The 16647-nt window shown below is 37.3% G+C and overlaps 5 protein-coding genes across 8 annotated transcripts; 2 read left to right on the forward strand and 3 right to left on the reverse strand.

The window, feature by feature from the left end:
• Window positions 1-761: 761 nt before the first annotated feature.
• LOC105233305 (SWI/SNF-related matrix-associated actin-dependent regulator of chromatin subfamily A-like protein 1) lies at window positions 762-3872 on the reverse strand. The gene is made up of 10 exons (XM_011215345.4): window positions 3209-3872; window positions 2934-3150; window positions 2744-2878; window positions 2335-2690; window positions 2119-2269; window positions 1876-2040; window positions 1664-1814; window positions 1456-1587; window positions 1203-1397; window positions 762-1145 (listed from the first exon to the last, which is right to left on the reverse strand). The coding sequence occupies exons 1-10, from the start codon at window positions 3744-3746 to the stop codon at window positions 939-941; spliced, it is 2247 nt and encodes a 748-aa protein (XP_011213647.4). The 5' UTR covers window positions 3747-3872; the 3' UTR covers window positions 762-938.
• A 420-nt stretch (window positions 3873-4292) lies between these two features.
• LOC105233302 (F-box/LRR-repeat protein 15) lies at window positions 4293-6009 on the forward strand. 2 transcript variants are annotated; one of them, XM_011215343.4, is made up of 2 exons: window positions 4293-5212; window positions 5348-5737. In XM_011215343.4, the coding sequence occupies exons 1-2, from the start codon at window positions 4482-4484 to the stop codon at window positions 5514-5516; spliced, it is 900 nt and encodes a 299-aa protein (XP_011213645.1). In that variant the 5' UTR covers window positions 4293-4481; the 3' UTR covers window positions 5517-5737. The 2 variants fall into 2 exon arrangements, with proteins under 2 accessions (XP_011213645.1, XP_011213644.1); XM_011215342.4 differs by having other exon boundaries at window positions 4299-5212; window positions 5595-6009.
• On the reverse strand, window positions 5843-8680 carry LOC105233303 (geranylgeranyl transferase type-1 subunit beta). The gene is made up of 5 exons (XM_011215344.4): window positions 7939-8680; window positions 7157-7316; window positions 6931-7094; window positions 6716-6868; window positions 5843-6650 (listed from the first exon to the last, which is right to left on the reverse strand). The coding sequence occupies exons 1-5, from the start codon at window positions 8218-8220 to the stop codon at window positions 6222-6224; spliced, it is 1188 nt and encodes a 395-aa protein (XP_011213646.2). The 5' UTR covers window positions 8221-8680; the 3' UTR covers window positions 5843-6221.
• A 334-nt stretch (window positions 8681-9014) lies between these two features.
• On the forward strand, window positions 9015-10200 carry LOC105233300 (probable 39S ribosomal protein L24, mitochondrial). The gene is made up of 5 exons (XM_011215340.4): window positions 9015-9172; window positions 9275-9431; window positions 9501-9694; window positions 9755-9950; window positions 10022-10200. The coding sequence occupies exons 1-5, from the start codon at window positions 9089-9091 to the stop codon at window positions 10135-10137; spliced, it is 747 nt and encodes a 248-aa protein (XP_011213642.2). The 5' UTR covers window positions 9015-9088; the 3' UTR covers window positions 10138-10200.
• LOC105233301 (uncharacterized) lies at window positions 10194-15587 on the reverse strand. Of its 3 annotated transcripts, none has more exons than XM_029553415.2 (6): window positions 15040-15580; window positions 14505-14969; window positions 11009-11231; window positions 10757-10949; window positions 10511-10696; window positions 10194-10448 (listed from the first exon to the last, which is right to left on the reverse strand). In XM_029553415.2, exons 1-6 carry the CDS (start codon window positions 15124-15126, stop codon window positions 10262-10264), a joined length of 1341 nt encoding a protein of 446 aa, XP_029409275.2. In that variant the 5' UTR covers window positions 15127-15580; the 3' UTR covers window positions 10194-10261. The 3 variants fall into 3 exon arrangements, with proteins under 3 accessions (XP_029409275.2, XP_011213643.2, XP_049302398.1); XM_011215341.4 differs by having other exon boundaries at window positions 10195-10448; window positions 11009-11216; window positions 15040-15577; XM_049446441.1 differs by having other exon boundaries at window positions 10246-10339; window positions 15040-15587.
• Window positions 15588-16647: the final 1060 nt, after the last annotated feature.

Genomic DNA, 16647 nt, shown 5'->3' on the forward strand with positions numbered 1-16647 from the left:
AAATTTTAAATAAAAAAATATAAAACAAATTAAAACTAAAAAATTCTAATTGAAAAAAAATATATAAAAGTAATATAAAAAAGATATAAAATAAATTGAAAATTAAAACAAAAATATTTAAAAAAAATTTAAATTAAATAAATTATATATAAAAAAAATAAAATTCAAGAACAAATACAAAAAAATGTAATTAAAAGCAAAAAATTCAAAGAAAAATATTAAAAAAAAAATTTAAACAGTAAAAAATTTATAAAAAGTTTTGAAAAAAATTATTTAAGATAAATCCAAAGAAAGTCTAACTTTTAAATAAAAAAATATATTAAAACATTAATATTAAAAAAGATATAAAAAATTTAAAATGAAAAGAAAAATTTATAGAAAAAATTTTGAATTAAGAAATAATACATAAAAAAATTTAAAATTCAAGAATATAACAAAAAAATTGTAATTAAAAGAAAATAATATTTATTTTTCAATTAAAAAAAAATTAGAAAATAAAAATTTAAACTTCAAGAAAAAATACAAAAAAAAATTTTTAATTCAAAGAATTAAATAATAAAAAAAATATAAAAAATATAAAAAAGATTATATAAAAAAATTATCAAATTAAAAAATAAAAATAAATATTAGTTAAGGAAACAAATAAAAAAATTTAAATTATTAAAAAAAGTTGAAAACAATTAAACTTAAAAAAATGGAAAAAATTCAATTATATTAAAAAGTTTAAAAATAATTAAAGGTATACCAACTTACAGATATAAATCCATTGTTTATAATTATTTGATAGTACAAACTTTTTAAATTTATTAGCGGCACAAGTTAGCGTATAATGGTAAAAAATAATATAGCCACTACAATAATTCAAACACTCATGCGCTGCTTATTACTTCAAAAACATTACTTCGGAGACTTGGAAAAAAAACACAAACAAACAAAAATCAAAACATCAGGTCCCTGAACGCGTCATCATCGTCATCCATAAATAATTCATCGATATTCTCCAATTCCTTGCTCAAGTCCAACTTCTTCACTGCATCGTCAACACCGTCGGGTGGTGGTTTACTGTGTACAGTATTAGCCGTCGCACTTGCATTAGGTGGATCAACCTTTTTCATCGGCGAAAAGTAATTTTCGATTTTATGTGACTACAAAAAAATATCATAATTAAATATTTTATATATGTATAAAAAAAATGTAATCACCCCTGTAGGCGCTGCGGTGTGCGTGGCATCCTGCAAGTTCTCACAGAATAGACCAGCACGGTTCAAAACATCCTGCTTGTTTTTCAACATGTTCCATATGGCATCATCAGCTGTTTTCGGTGCCATTAAGTAACGGCATATGATCGCTTTATTCTGGCCGATGCGATGAGCGCGACTCTCCGCCTGCGCCAAGGTCTACAGGATAATAGAGAAATATAATTTATTTTATTTTTTTTGTGTTTGTTTAGCATACACTTGGATTCCAGTCCAATTCGGCGAAAATAATCATTTCGGCTGCGGTTAGTGTAATACCTGCATTGCAGGCGCGCAATGAGAGCACAGCAACTTGGCATGATGATTTCGTTTGAAATTTTTCTATATATTCCTATAAGGTAAACATATCGTATAATGCACAGATGTAATGATGTAATATTTTTTAAAATCCTTTTGAGAAAATTTACCCCGCGCGCGTCATTTTTGGTAGAGCCATCAATGCGTATAAAATTCACATTTAATTTGCACAAGCAATCGCTTATGGCGTCGAGCATGACGCGATGATGTGCAAATACAATGAATTTTATTTTTTCTTTCACCAAGTTTTTTAAGTAAGCGCTAGAAGTGCACAAGTGTTAAAATTCTAAAATATTTTTACATGTTTCCTTGTGTTAATTACCAAACAGCACGCGCTTTAACTTCAGCCGTTGTTGAATAGAACCTTAGCAATATATCTTCGCGTTCACGGCCTTTGCTTGTAGAGAAATCTCGGCTAAGCGTTTCCAAGTTTTGCTTCGATTCCGCATTGCTCGACAAAAGCGCTGGGTCCAGCAGCACGGTTTCGCTGCAAAAGCGCAATAACAAATTGAAATTAAATATTATATTAAATACGACTAATTTTCAAAAATTTCACATTGATTACCGATTCTTTTCGGCCAGTTGTGGCAGCACTGCCTCCTTTGTGCGTCTTATCATAAATTTTTCCTTTAGCACAACATTTAGCTCTTCCAGATTCGACTGACCAGTCGCATCCCAGCCAAAATGCGTTTGCTTGCCATCACAGTAACGAGTAGCTATTGGAAGAGCACATACAACAATTAGCAACAATTCTAATTTCTACAAGTCCAACATTACATACTATATTCCTTAAATGTCATAAATTTGCGATCGATGAGATGAATTTGTGTGAATAACTCTAAGGGCCGCGATAGGGCCGGTGTGCCCGAAAGCAATATCACATGTCGTGCTTTTTGTGTTAAACGTTCCGCAGCCATGGAGCATTTAGTTTTGGCATTTTTCAAAGTGTGCGATTCATCGAATATTACAAAACCAAATTTATGCTCCAATAACCGATCAACATGCTTATCCATCATATTGTAACTGGTGATAAGCACTTTTGCATCATGGAAATATTGCTGATTATTTAGCAACGTTTGTATGTAGTGGACATGTATACTGGGTAGCAGTTCGCGCACGTGATTGACCCAGGACTCTCTATGAGAGGAAAATTTATAATTTGGCGTTAGTTATAATTTAGCAAATTTTACCGAACGGAAGCAGTGGTACAAATTAACAGTGGCCACGATTCCTTGTAAAAGTCTGCTACAGCAAGCGCTTGATACGTTTTGCCAAGACCCATTTCATCACAGATCATAAGACGACCGTGATGTGCAATAGCAAAACTGTAACAAAATAACAAAACTACAAACTCTTTAACGTTAAGCGTAAAATACGTACCAAACTCCTTCTTGTTGGAAAGGTAATAGTTTCTGTGCTAATTTTGGTTCGATCGAGGATAAGCAGGAGTGTTCGATTTCCACAGGCGGTGTGCGGCATACTGAAATAACACTCTTTGGTATTGTGCCAATGCTTACGTCTGGCTTCATACCGCCGACGCGTTCTTGCAATAGCTCATAATCTTGTAAACCGAAACTCCAAGTACACTTTAAGTTATCTGTAATGAGGGTAAAATATACTAAACAATTATATAGCATACCATAATGCATACAAACCATATGATCTTGATGGTATAGTTTTGAAAACATCAATAAGTTTGGCATGGAAACATGAAGGCTGTGCCACAAAGCGTGTATTACTGATCATATATACCTTACAGCTAACTTGGACAACAAAAACAGGCGCTAGATTTTGTTGATTCGCATTACTAGCACTTTGAGTTGCAGCAGCATTTTGCTTGTTGTGAAATGGGCTTCGTGGGTAAGGTTGTGCTGAATTGCGTGCATTGTTAACATACTTTCCAATATTACTACGCTTTAAATCATTTAGAAAATTTATGGCTGCAGCGCTGGGCTTAGCGCTCGAATTTTGCTGTAGTTTTGCATTTGCATCACTTTGTGTTTGTGTGTGATTTTGCTGCTTAAAAAAGCTAGTTGTTGATATGGCACCTGTAGCTGTGCGTTGCTGTTGCACTTGAGATGTTATCTTTGTTGCAGTTGATGAGGCGTTGGCCAAACGTTGCTTTTTAGCTGCTAACTTCTCTAATGCAATACGACGCTTTTCTGCAATTTCGGCGGCGGTACAAACAGACATACTGATCCAATTGTATATTTCTTTCCAATTATCAAAACATAAATAAATAGATTAAAGACTGAGTAGAATATAAATGAAGAGCGCGAATAAACTTATCGAAGTATTCAAATTACAGCTGTTTCAGTTTAACGTCCCTGTTTCGAACACGATGAATTAATGAATGCCTTGGCGAGATATTTTTAATAGATAAAATATATATACATATATAATATATATTTTCAATTTATCAAATTTTAAAGATATTCTCAAAAACAATATAGAAGTATGGTTTTTAAGCAAATAGAATGTATCTCGAATCAAAAAGTTTATAGTTCTCTATACATACTTCAATGTACATCTCTGGTGGTTGGCTGCTGACCTTAAATACAAATCAGAGAGTCCCAGAATCAATTTTTTCAATCTGACTTGTTGAACATAACTCATTCTCAGAAATTGTAACCAGACTCTTTAACAGTATAATATGTACAGATTTATCCATTATTTAAAAAATATAGCATTAAAAATTTTAAGAAAGAAACATTATTTTCAATTCATTTCACCTGTATCACCCTTTCTAGCGTCAGCTGTTTTTTGATGTGTATGCATAATCAAAATAAAAGAAAGAAAAAATAACAAAATTAAGAATACGCATTTAATACAATGAAGTTACTGTGAAAAATCTTTGAAATATTACTCTAAAACACGAAACATACTAAATTTTTGTTTTTCGTGTGCTAGCCAACACGGAACTTCAAAATGTGCAGCCTAGAGGGAGAGGAGAAACATTTGGCCTCAATGGCATTAGCAGTCTCCTATGGCAATGCACAGGTGTCATTCTTCGACATAAGTTGGCAAGATGTGCTGATACCTATGGTTGCGGAATTTCTTACACTCAAGGACCTATTTAATTTGCGTTGCTGTTCGAAAACTGCCAAACGCTTCGCTGAAGCTGCATTTGAACGGCGCAAAGACATTAACTTGGCTGGTAATAATAGCCATAATGTTGAGTTAGCATTCGCCGTGCTCGGCAAATGCTGTCGTCGTGTAGAGAACTTGCACTTAGCACGTTGCCATTGGTTAACAGATGAGTACTTATTACCGTTATTAGCTGAAAACCGACGTTTGCGCGTAGTCAACTTGAATGAATGTGTGAATATAACGCCACTGGCTTTGCAGCCGATCATTATAGAATGCAAGGAGTTGCGCATTTTGAAACTCTCTAAATGCCAGTGGTTAACAACGGGCGCTGTAGATGCGCTGACTTTACACCATAGTAATTTGGTGGAATTCGACATTTCATATTGTACAGCAATTGGAGAGCGTTGTTTAATAATATTTTTTAGGAAGTTAAACAAATTAAATGTATTATCATTAGCCAATACACCCAGCGTGACGGATCAGGTGTTGATACAGATTGCCAACTACTGCCGCAGTTTGGAGCATATTAATTTAGTGGGATGCGCTGCCATTTCCGATTATGGCATACAGTAAGTATTGCGTGTTGTAGTTGTAACGTTCGAAAAAAGTTACATTGTTGTCCTTCCAATAGCTCTATCCTATAAGATTTTAGTGACGCGTGCATTATATATTTCAATCTTCTCTTTTTTTTTGTCTAATTACAGTGCAATCGCAACGTATTGCACTCAGCTACGTTCACTACTCGTGCAACGTTGTCCGCGTGTAACGGAGCGTTCTTTAGCACCGCTACGCAAACGCGCGCACATCGATCGACAAAGTCAATTAGACATGTATCTGAACGATTTCTATCCCAGTGATTTTCTTATTTATTAAGCTTCCAAAACAAAAGCAATTAGTGAGACAACTAAGACAGCGGAGTTTATTTCTACTCTGCTTTTCGTTTATTTGCAGCGCTCTAACAACAAAGTGTCAGCAACTCCAATCGTTGATGGTGCATCGATGTCCGAATGTGACTGAACGAGTATTGGCGCCTCTACGTGGTCGTCTCTTCATTGATCGACCGCAACTGGGCTATAACATACCGGCATTGCAGGGGCATATTAATTGCCTTTACTTGCAGGTTTAACCTAAATGATTAATTTATTACTAAATTATTTATATATAAATGTGGGTGATTCTCTTTACAAAACAATTTAAGCTAGCTTTAATTGTATTAGTTTATTTACAATACCGATCAATATAATTAAATACTATTAAAAAAATAGTTGTGCTTATGTTTTAATTCACAATAGTTTCTCGATACACTCACGATATGATTGGACTATTTGACTTAAAAAATTATGTACACTTTAATATTGATAGTCAAAATTATTGCAATGTAAAAAAAAAAGAAACAAGCAGTGACAATAGAAAGGCATATGCATATTATAAAATATATGCAAAATATATAAATTTTTTTGTTAAAAATTAATTGCAAAATATTTCAGCACGAATAGTCATATAGTTGTCCAATCATTGCTCACTTTGTATAAAAATCATTCCCGCTTAATGTATAGTTTTTTGTAAAAGAAATGCTCCTTATTGTGCTTCTATAAGCGGCGAGGTAACGGACGTTGAATTTTCATCACTGTTAAGTTTTGACGACGCCGACTTGTTGTTGCTAACAAATCGATCATCTGTACTTTCCACTTGCCACTGTGCATGTAATTGTTTCAGACGATTGTAAGCGCGCATTGATATATTCAAACTGGGCATAACTGCTGATAGACCAGGCTCATTCATGAACGAAAGCCCACACAGACCGAAATAAGTATGAAAAGGATCTGTTGTGGATTGTGGCCATTTTGAAAAACCACCGACAATGCTGTCTTGTGTCTCCATAATGTAAGCACGATTCTCTTCGTAATCTATTAACTCAAAGGCACCCAATATGCGTAGCGCTGCACCTATCCAAAATGAATAGCATGTGTCTACTGCTTTATTTGGACGACCTTGGAAACCATTCACCTGTAATTATTTCATTTTATAAAAATACAACATCTGTATTTACGTATCTAAGGAAAAAACTTTACCTGTCTGAAAATCAACCAACGTTTTATGTTTTCTATCGTTGCTACATCCAATCGATGTAATTGGCCACTCAGCTCAAGCGCAGCCAAAGCACAAAATGTTGTACCACCGTGCGCTTCACCCTCTAAATACTGACTGAAGCCGTTATCATAACGCTGCAAAAGGTGCATAAATGTTAGTGTAAAATTCGACTCTTTGCCACCAATAATTGTCTTACTATACAGCTGGTTATGAACTCAAACATTTTCTCCTTATCCACATTGCCCCAATAGTCGAGCATATGACATATGGCAGCGGCACAAAAAACGAAGCGCATATCGTTTTCACTGCCGTCGACGCAAGCGCTGAAACTACCATCTGGACGCTGTACCGCGGCGACACCTGAAACAGTAGTGTATTTACATGATGTTTTATTGGAATTAGTTGCGTGTATAAGAACTTACCATCGACAATGCTTTTTCGGTCTATGCGACTCAAATCATCACCAAGCGTAGCTAATATGCCAATACCGGTATATGTCATCGCAAGGTGTCCCCACTGATAGTTTTTGGCATTGGCCTGTAATTGCTCGTCATCGGAAATGATATTCACGCAACGTGAACCCTGAAATTACGAATTTGAAATTACGTGAATTTAAAAAGATAAAATAATTATGTTTATAGTAATTTCTCCGATGATTGCTGTTGGCAATTTTTACAACACAATTAATTGATTGGCAATTTTTACAACACAATTAATTGATTGAAATACGATGTTTAACAAACTGTTTTTTACTGAATTGATAAGGAATATGATTACAGTAAAGGAAAGATAAGAAAAGTACACTTTTGGTTTCTTTTTTACAATTCTCTTAAGTAATTACAAACATACTTATGATTGTTGTAAATTATAATTATAAATTAAAAAATATACAAAATGTATTTGCGTAGTCTCTAAACAAATTATGACGGTTGACCTGATATTAATTCTAAATCCAAGCAAACTTAAAACATATAACCCAAATAAATTAGGAACCGTGGCTGTTGTTGTTGGAAAAATGCTGTGTAAACAAAGCACAGCGCTGTTAGCACAAAACAAACACAAACTACACGTACCTATAGATAACGTGCTGCGAGAAAATATGTACATATAAACATACGCATTTATGTATATTTGCAATCCCGCTCACCTGCCAGTCACTTTTGATTAATGACTATGCGCAATCGTAATATATTTACGTGTTTACCTGAAAGCCGCTGCAGTTTGGCTGTTTTTCCGGATTTGAAGTCACAAGGCCACCGTAAATCCATTCAATGACATCCTTTTGCATTTCTTTTGTAAGTAGTGGTAGCGAATTAAGTACATCCAATCCGCATACTGCGAAGAATGCAATGGTGCCTCTGGTGGAGTCGTGTGAAGCTAGACGGGCTGGCAATAAATTCAAAAATCTAACGAAAAATTTTGCATGTTTTTTTAACAAAGCCGGTTCCTGCTTAACTCCCTCTATATTCAATGCATCGTGGGACATTTTCTTTCACTTATTATCGCTAAATAGTTATTGGAACGTGTTGCAATTAAATACTGGTTTACTGCTTGCTTTGCAGTAAATATTTCCACTGAAAGTCGTGCTCTTATGTACGTTATTTATGTGTTTATGACTAATATCAAGTCAGCATAACCGTGAATTTATTATTCATTTATTGATAATCGCTTGTCGACGAGCAATGAGTAGTAATCTTCTACAACCAACGAACGTTTGTAGTTTGTTTTCTTTCGCAAATTCCACTTTACTTGCAGTTCGGCTGCTAATGAATAAGAAAATAAATTAACTTTTTGGTTTATATGCTTTTTATAGCTATTCTGTGTCGTTTTATATTTGTTTATAAATTTCTTGTTGACTAGTCGGTAAAAAATGCACATATAAAATTATCAATTCGTTTTACTGGATAGAATGGAGCGAATTGTGCTATGCAGTGAAGAACAGCTGATCAGTGCAGAGTTGCATTGTGAGAAAACTATGAGTAATGAAAAATAAATACATAACAAATGTTACTAAATTTGCTGATAACTTTTGGAAGAATGTTCATTGAGTATATAAATTTATTAATGTATTAAATGCTTCTTAAATATCAGTTAACTTTTAAAGCAATGCTCTTTGAGTATATAAACTAGTAATTTTTTTAATTTTAAATAAATATATCAATGAATTTTCACAAAAATTAAATACTTTCTACACTGAAAAAAATTAGCTTTTCAGCAATTTTCATTATTGCTTCGTTTTCGAACGCATTATGTAAACTGTCAGTGGTCAGCTGTTTTATAACATTCCTTTGAATTACATTCACGCGATTCCCTTTACGTTTTGGTTGATTTTATAATAATAAGTTCTGTAAAAGATGAGGCTAACCCAGTTTTTGGCCACTAAACTAAAAAACTTCTCAAATTTTCCAAAGGAATACATTGAGAGAAGTAAAAAGCAGGTTAGTTTGTGTAATGTCATAGACGTGGCTAAACAGCATAATTACAATTCTTATACATAATTTGTCTTATCCATTATGCTATTTATACATTTTAAATTAAAGGTCTATTGGAAAACACCATCTGGTCTGCCAAATTACACACAACGCACGGTAGAGCGTAAGCGTTTTCGATATACAACGAATAGGCCATGGACAGGGCAGTTCAGACAGCAAAATATGCCCGGTACTATACGCAAAAAGGTCTTTCTGAATCCAGTGGGTAAGTAAAACTTGAAGCTCCAAGCAGTTGATGCAAATAGTAGTTTAACTATTCCTTTTTTTTTTATAGATGAATGGGGTTTCTTCCGTGGTGATCGTGTTGAAGTGCTTGTCGGCAAAGATAAGGGTAAACAAGGAATTGTTACACAGGTTATACCCGAACGTAATTGGGTGATGGTGGAAGGTCTAAACTGGCATTATCGTACAGTGGGCGCTGAAGAAGGTTTTCCAGGCATATTAATCAAATCTGAATCGCCTTTAGATGTGAGTTTTTTCATAAGAAATCTTACGTTCCTAATAATAACGTTACATGTTATTTATTAGGTTACTAAAGATGTGCGATTAGTCGATCCCTCGGATTTGCAAGGCACAGAATTCGAATGGCGTTATACTGAAGAGGGTGAGAAGGTACGTGTATCCGCGCGCACTGGCCGCCTTATACCCATACCAGAAACGAACAATCAAACACACGATTATAAAACGCCCGGCGCATATATTGAACGCGAAAAGGATACAGCCGGTATTAAACCAGAAGAATGAAAAACTGTAAAGCGTTTTAAAAATTCTGTTTTTTTTGTTGTATTTTTATAGCCGCTGTTGTATCCGAAATAACTTTCCAACCTAAATTGTCCACATTTGAAATGGATATTATGGAAGAGATGGGCATTGAGGAAGAACGTATCCCAAAGAAGACCTACTGGTATTAAGTTTAACTACGTTTTTTAAGCAATGCTTTAATTTGTTAACAAATAAAAACTATAAATATACATATGTTATGAAAAAGTGTTCTTACAACTACTGAAACAAATTGCGTTGGGCAAGCGTTTACTGCTATTTTCGAGCAGCGGTGAAAACCTCCTCGCGATGATCCCTTAATGTTTTAGCCAAATGACGCACCGTTTCCTCGGCCTTATCGAAATCATGCCGCAAAGTTTTGTTGAACATTTCATACAACCACGTCGAAGCCTTGGACGCATTACTCTCAAAGGAGATAAATACTTTACTTGTATGCTGATATCTGCGACGAAAATTTATGAATTATTGTTGATTTTATTAAATTTAATTTGTGACATTACTCACCTTGCCAGATTCGCTATATCTGTAATCATGTAGGTGTTGCAATGCTTAACTGCCAGCAGCTGGCGATTGCTTATGTGCTTGATTTCCACATGTGGCAGCGCCAATTGCGCACACTCCACCGATATCAAAGCGGCCTGCAGTGCCGCACGGCATTCCAAAGCAAGTTGAATTTTGTGTTTCGGATCACTTGAAAGTAAAAATGGAACCTATATATTCGAAAAACCACATTTTTTAAATAAATCTTACATTGCTTTAGCCAACTGTTGCCACTGCTGCAAAGCCTGTGTGGCCGAAGTGGCACTGGTGCGCAACAAAGTGCCGCATATACGCCATTGCTCCAAGGCGCTGCCTAATTTATCGCGCACATCACGCGCCGCCTCCAGCTGCGAGTCAAGGCTCTCCTCCAGTCGTGTCATGTACGTGCCGCCACTGATAAAGGCTGCAAGGCGTATAAAGCTTGGTGTAGTTGTTGTATTGAAATTTTTTTTAACAGCTTACCTATAATGCCGTCGTGATGCACATATAGTTCATTTAATTCGTTGTAGCTTTCCGTTAACGTTTTCAGTCGCACCTTTGTGTGTTCCAGTATTTCGGTATAGTAACGGATGGACGTTAGATAAAGCGCAGATTCACTGAGGCTCGCAAAGAAATCCTCATGTGTGGAAGCCTTATTTACATCGCCAACAACACCCAAATTTATGGCCAGCTGGCAAAATATATACTAGGTAATGAATTTTTGAAGTATTTATGTTACTATTTCACTTTTTTCTCTACATTTTCGTTATAATATTTCATAATTTGTTTTATGTCTTGAAAGTCATTACATTTGTCTAGTCATGCATGTAAAAATTTTCCCATACAACACTTTTGCGCATAGTATTTAGTAATATATCCCCTTTACTCGCCCTAAAATAAACGTAACTTATACCTATAATTTCTTAAAGTGTCCAAGTAAGTTAATCACTGTTGGCATTTAGTTGTAATAAACAAGTTTGACAGGGCGTATGAGTAACGAAGTACAATTCAGACAATACTGTACAAAATATTAGCAACAACATTGATTTCTATAAAACGAAAATGGAATCACTATTAGATGCGAGTATACTGTACACATAATTATCTCACAGAATGGATAGAGCACTTGAAGTCCTGTAACCTTTCCACCGGTGTGAGTAAGCTTTGGACTACTGTCAAGGCATTTTATAATTCGAAGATACATGTTGACCGAGTTGAAATTCAATTCAATGACCATACCTCTTCGGACTCGAAGAAGTGCGCGAGCTATTTTAGCCGGCAATTTATACTGCCGCCTTCGGTAGACAAAACCAAACGATGTGTTACCCGATGGCTGCGGCAAATGCGTCAGGAACAAGACAAAATCCGTTGACCCTGATGGAATCAACATGCTGGTGCTAAAGCATCTAGGCCCGACGGGAGTAGGTTACCTTACCAAGGTCCTCAACCTTTTGCTGACCACTCTTCAAATACCCAATGTGTGGAAAATCGGAATAGTGGCCCCACTACTGAAAACTGGGAAACCCGCCAACAGAGGGGAGTCCTATCGCCCAATCCTTTCTCCTCACCTGACCCTAGCATACCACCAGCATGTCTTCCGAAGAGTACACAAACGCCCAGATAGTTCGAGGCCTTAACCCTGCGAGAGAACGATCATCGAAGCGTTGGACTTGTCAAAAGCCTTTGACACAGTCAATCACACATCGCTACTTGAGGACATCGATAAAACTACGCTCCATCCAGTACTGAAAAGGTGGACCATAAACTACCTACTATTTCGAGGTAAAAACTCAAAACTCAGAAGACTTGAACAAGGGGTTCCGCAGGGTGGTGTCCTCTCCCCGCTATTTCGACTGCCAATAATCCTCAAATTTTAAATGTGACTTTTGACAGTCTGTGCACCTTCACTTCTCATACGACAACGATTATCGCCAAAGTACACAGCCGCAACAAAATCGTCCAACCGCTAGCCGGCAGCACGTTTCCCCCTGACAAAGAAACGTTGTTGGCAACTTAGAAGGCAAAAGGCCGACCGATTCTTAACTACGCCTTACCAATAAGGTCGCCTCGATGCAGTGAAACGAAGTCGAGGAAGATCCAAACTACGACAGGAAGCCTTTTGATGTTTCCTATCGAGCACCTGCATAGTGAGATCCGTATGCTCCCAGTTAAGGAGCATAATGAACTCCTTTTTTAAGCACTTTCTACTGAAGTGCTTTCGCAGAAATCAATGACCTACCAATTTTTCGGTCGGATCAAAATTCGAATTTGCTAGGCAAAAAATGACTAAAATTTTGGGTAGATTTTTTTTTTACAACACTGTACGTCCGGTTGTTGGTCATTTACCCCAAACTCCGCAAATGTTAATAATTAGCCCCCTCGTTAGGACAACAACAACAGCAAACAAGTAAACCGATTTTCGAGAAATTACCTAATATTACAATTCATGGACAAGTAATTCAAAACAAGCAAAGATAACAACAACTAACGCCTACAATTAATCAAATTACTACAGGAAGGAAGTACGAACGCGCTCCAAATGAGTCGCCACTTTGCACGTGTACACATGCAAACGACGCCGGGGGGTTAAACTACGAGGTGGTGGCTGAAGCTCATTTGGCCACACGAGAACATACTTAAATATACAAGTATATTGATGTATTTTCGTTATTATGTCTGTACATATACCCGCATATTGAACCACAGAGGAGTTACAGAGGAGGCGTGTTTACAACTAAAGCGGTGAAAGGCTTTATGAGCTTTTAAGGGTTTGTTTAGCAAAGGCTTTATGAGCTTTTAAGGGTTTGTTTAGCAAAGGTCTGGATGGAAAAGTATTTAGTGGTTTAAATACAGTTTTGTCAAAGAAATTACTTTTCATGACGTTATCTTGGGATACTGAATACTAAATCCTTCCAGTTGGCGAGCTTACCGTCCAACATTGGCTGGAAATTCAAGTACGTGGTCAGTGCCGAAGATTTTCTTTATTTAATCCCGAATACTAGTATTTGCGTGGCGCATAGTTTTCAACGAAGGACGTGAAGTTATCGAAAAGTTGCCTCAATTGAGTCCACCCACCTCTGTTAATGTCAGTAACATCGAAAAAGTTAAAGAAATGATGCGTCAATGTCGTCCCTTTGATATCAGGGAGGTCACAGAGGATCTCAATATCTCTTATGGATCGGCACAGCACATTTTGGCTAATGTTTTGTGCATGAAGCGGGTCAATACAAGACTCACACTGATCTGAAGCTTTGGAAAAACGACACCGAGTAGAGGGCGCAAAGGTTCACAATGAGGTCGTTCCAGAGGGTCAAACGGTCAATATGGAATACTCTTCTTCTTTAATGGCGAAGACAGCGCTATATATGCACTATGGGGTTATAGCCGAGTTAACAACAACGCGTGAGTCGTGTCTTCCTTTCGCAATTTGGCGCCATTCGAGATACCAAGTGCAACCAGGTCCCTCTTCATCTGATCTCTCCAACGGATTGAAGATCTTTCTCTTCTACTCCTTCCCCCCGGTGCTGCGTCAAATACTTTCAGAGCTGGATTGGTTTCATCCATACGGACGACATGACCTAGTCAGCGTAACCGATTGAGAGAGGACTGTACTTCTCAATTGCCTACTCAGTCCGAAGTTATTCTGCTTCGGATTTCGAGGCTAAACCTCTCTCTTCATTCCTTCCGACGAAAGAAGTTCTAGTTTCATATTGAGAAAGAAATCAAAGAAAAAAGAAGCTTTTGCTTAAAGAACTTTTCGGAATAGCAGTTGCCATACTGACCGGAAAAATAGTGGCTTGCTATTAAAACCCCGAAAACCCCCGATCCCCCTTTTCACACAAAAACCTTCTGGAATCGTCATAATCCACACTAAAACCCTCCCGCAATACTTCGGTACTACTCTACCAGTTCAGTAACCCCCCAGAATATGTAATTGGGTGTTTTAAGTGACAGTTTGGTATTTGTGTTTACAACTCACATTAGCCAAATCTTGGGTGGGTGTATTGGCCACAATGCTGTTATTAGCTTGTCGTGCCGCACCGCCTACGCCATTTGTTGTGGCGCCATTTCCGCGTAGTAATGCACCTCTGTTTGCCTTTGATGTCGCTGTTGTGGCTGCAGTAACGCTCAGCGGTTGCAAGGGCGGTTGGTGAATAGGCGGCGGTGTTGTTGCATCGATCTCATTCAACGTCAATATTTCACTATTCATTTGCTGTCTGTATTGGTGTTGTTGTGGTTGTTGCTGCTGCTGTTGCAATGCGCCGTTATTTTGTGGGTTCAAGGCCATATCTACGGTGTCAACACCGAGCAAAGAATCGCGTTGCGACTGCAAGTGCTCCACCCAAGCTTCGGCGGTGGCCATACGCGGGCCCGGACAAGTGGCTTCGAGCTTGCTGATGCGTTCGTCCAAACGCACAAATTCCTCGATGACGGCAGCGGGATCCTATATGCGGAATGAGATGGGAAAATCTGGGTTTTTCGGAAACTTTAGTTGCCTCGCGCTCGATATTTACCATGTCGCCTTGCTGCCAACGCTCCAGGCTCTGTATGGGCTCTTCAATTACGCTGTTCGTGTCCATCGATGAACCACATCCCATCATTTGTGCGACGATATTAGGGGAAAATGCATATTTGCACTTAAGGCTTGTCGCAAGTAAACATTAGAAAATACGATTTTTTTAACTGAAAATTTGCAATTCCGTTTAGTCTTTATTTAGTTAGAGTCTCTAAATTAATTGCTGCACATAAATTTGTATATGTCCTCGTGTATGTATGTATGCATGCACTGTGTTCTATTTTTTATAAATTATATCTAATTTTCCATCTTTGCAATTAGTGCATTTTACGGTTTTCCACACGCTATTCCGCCGTTGTTCGATTCACTTGTCACTCGCGACACCGTCAATTTCTGAATGAAATTCATTTGCATGCTTGGCTACTGGTTCACCCACCAAATGTTGAATAGTTCGTTGAGCCTTTGTCTAATCCGTCAATGCTTCAATTTTTTTGTATTTACTTACAATTACAAAAACAAGAAAACAAATGTATGTGCAGCTGGTTGACATACAGATATGAAAATAAGTACAAACTATTTATCCTGGCGGAAATTTTCCCATATTCCGCTACAACTAGCCCGGTGGGAAAATTCGGTTAGTTTAGGTATTCGTGAGACCACTTGTACTGCTAGTTACGCTTATCCGTGGTGATGCCCAGAACTCTTATGTACGGATCAAAGTATTTAAAAGACCTCCGTATATCTAGTGTAGCCAAGTCTTTCCAACGGAGTGGGGGTATTCCTCTTTCTCTGCTTCCCTCGGCGGATATTCGCGGTTGCCTATGCACAAAACACCGTAGGTCTTCCGAATCTTTCTCTAGAAAACTCGTAAATCAGAATAATCAGATGTTGTCATCGTCCAAGCCTCTGTACCATAAAGCAGGGCGGGAATAATGAGTGACTTATAGAGTTTGGTCTTTGTTTGTCGAGAGAGGACTTTGCATCTTAATTGCCTACTTAGTCCAAAGAAGCACCTGTTGGCAAGAGATGTTCTGCGTTGGATTTCGAGGCTAACATTGTTGTTGGTGTTGATGCTGGTTCCAAGATAGACGAAATTATCTACGACTTCGAAGTTATGACGGTAAACAGTAACGTGGGAGCCAAGTCGCGAGTAGAACGACTGTTTGTTTGATGACAGGAGATTTTCGTCTTGCCCTCGTTCACTACCATTTACTACGCGTCTTTATCCATTCTGGAGAAAGCTAAGTTAACTGGGCGGTTGTTGAAGTTGTTGTTGTCTCTCATTCGAGGCTGTTTTCTTCTTTTAATTGTTAGTTTTTAACGTGGCTGGTCTCAAACCCAGCGCACGCCTTCTCGCTTTAGGTCGCCTTCATACGCATGTTGTTTTGGCTACCTAAAGGATACTTGGTCTAAGACCAGAAGTCATGAGCTGCTTGAGCCATATGTAAAATAATCGTTATCACTTCTAAGTGAATGCGCTCAAAGAACTTTCCTCATTTGCATGGACTTCTACACATAGCTCCATTCTCTCTACCCCCTATGTATTCTTAAAATTTAAGTCTATGTATTTACTGTTCTTCCCATAGTTAAGTTCGGAAACCTAAGA

Source organism: Bactrocera dorsalis, chromosome 1 (genome assembly GCF_023373825.1).
Source record: "Bactrocera dorsalis isolate Fly_Bdor chromosome 1, ASM2337382v1, whole genome shotgun sequence".
Taxonomy (NCBI): Eukaryota; Metazoa; Arthropoda; class Insecta; order Diptera; family Tephritidae; genus Bactrocera; species Bactrocera dorsalis.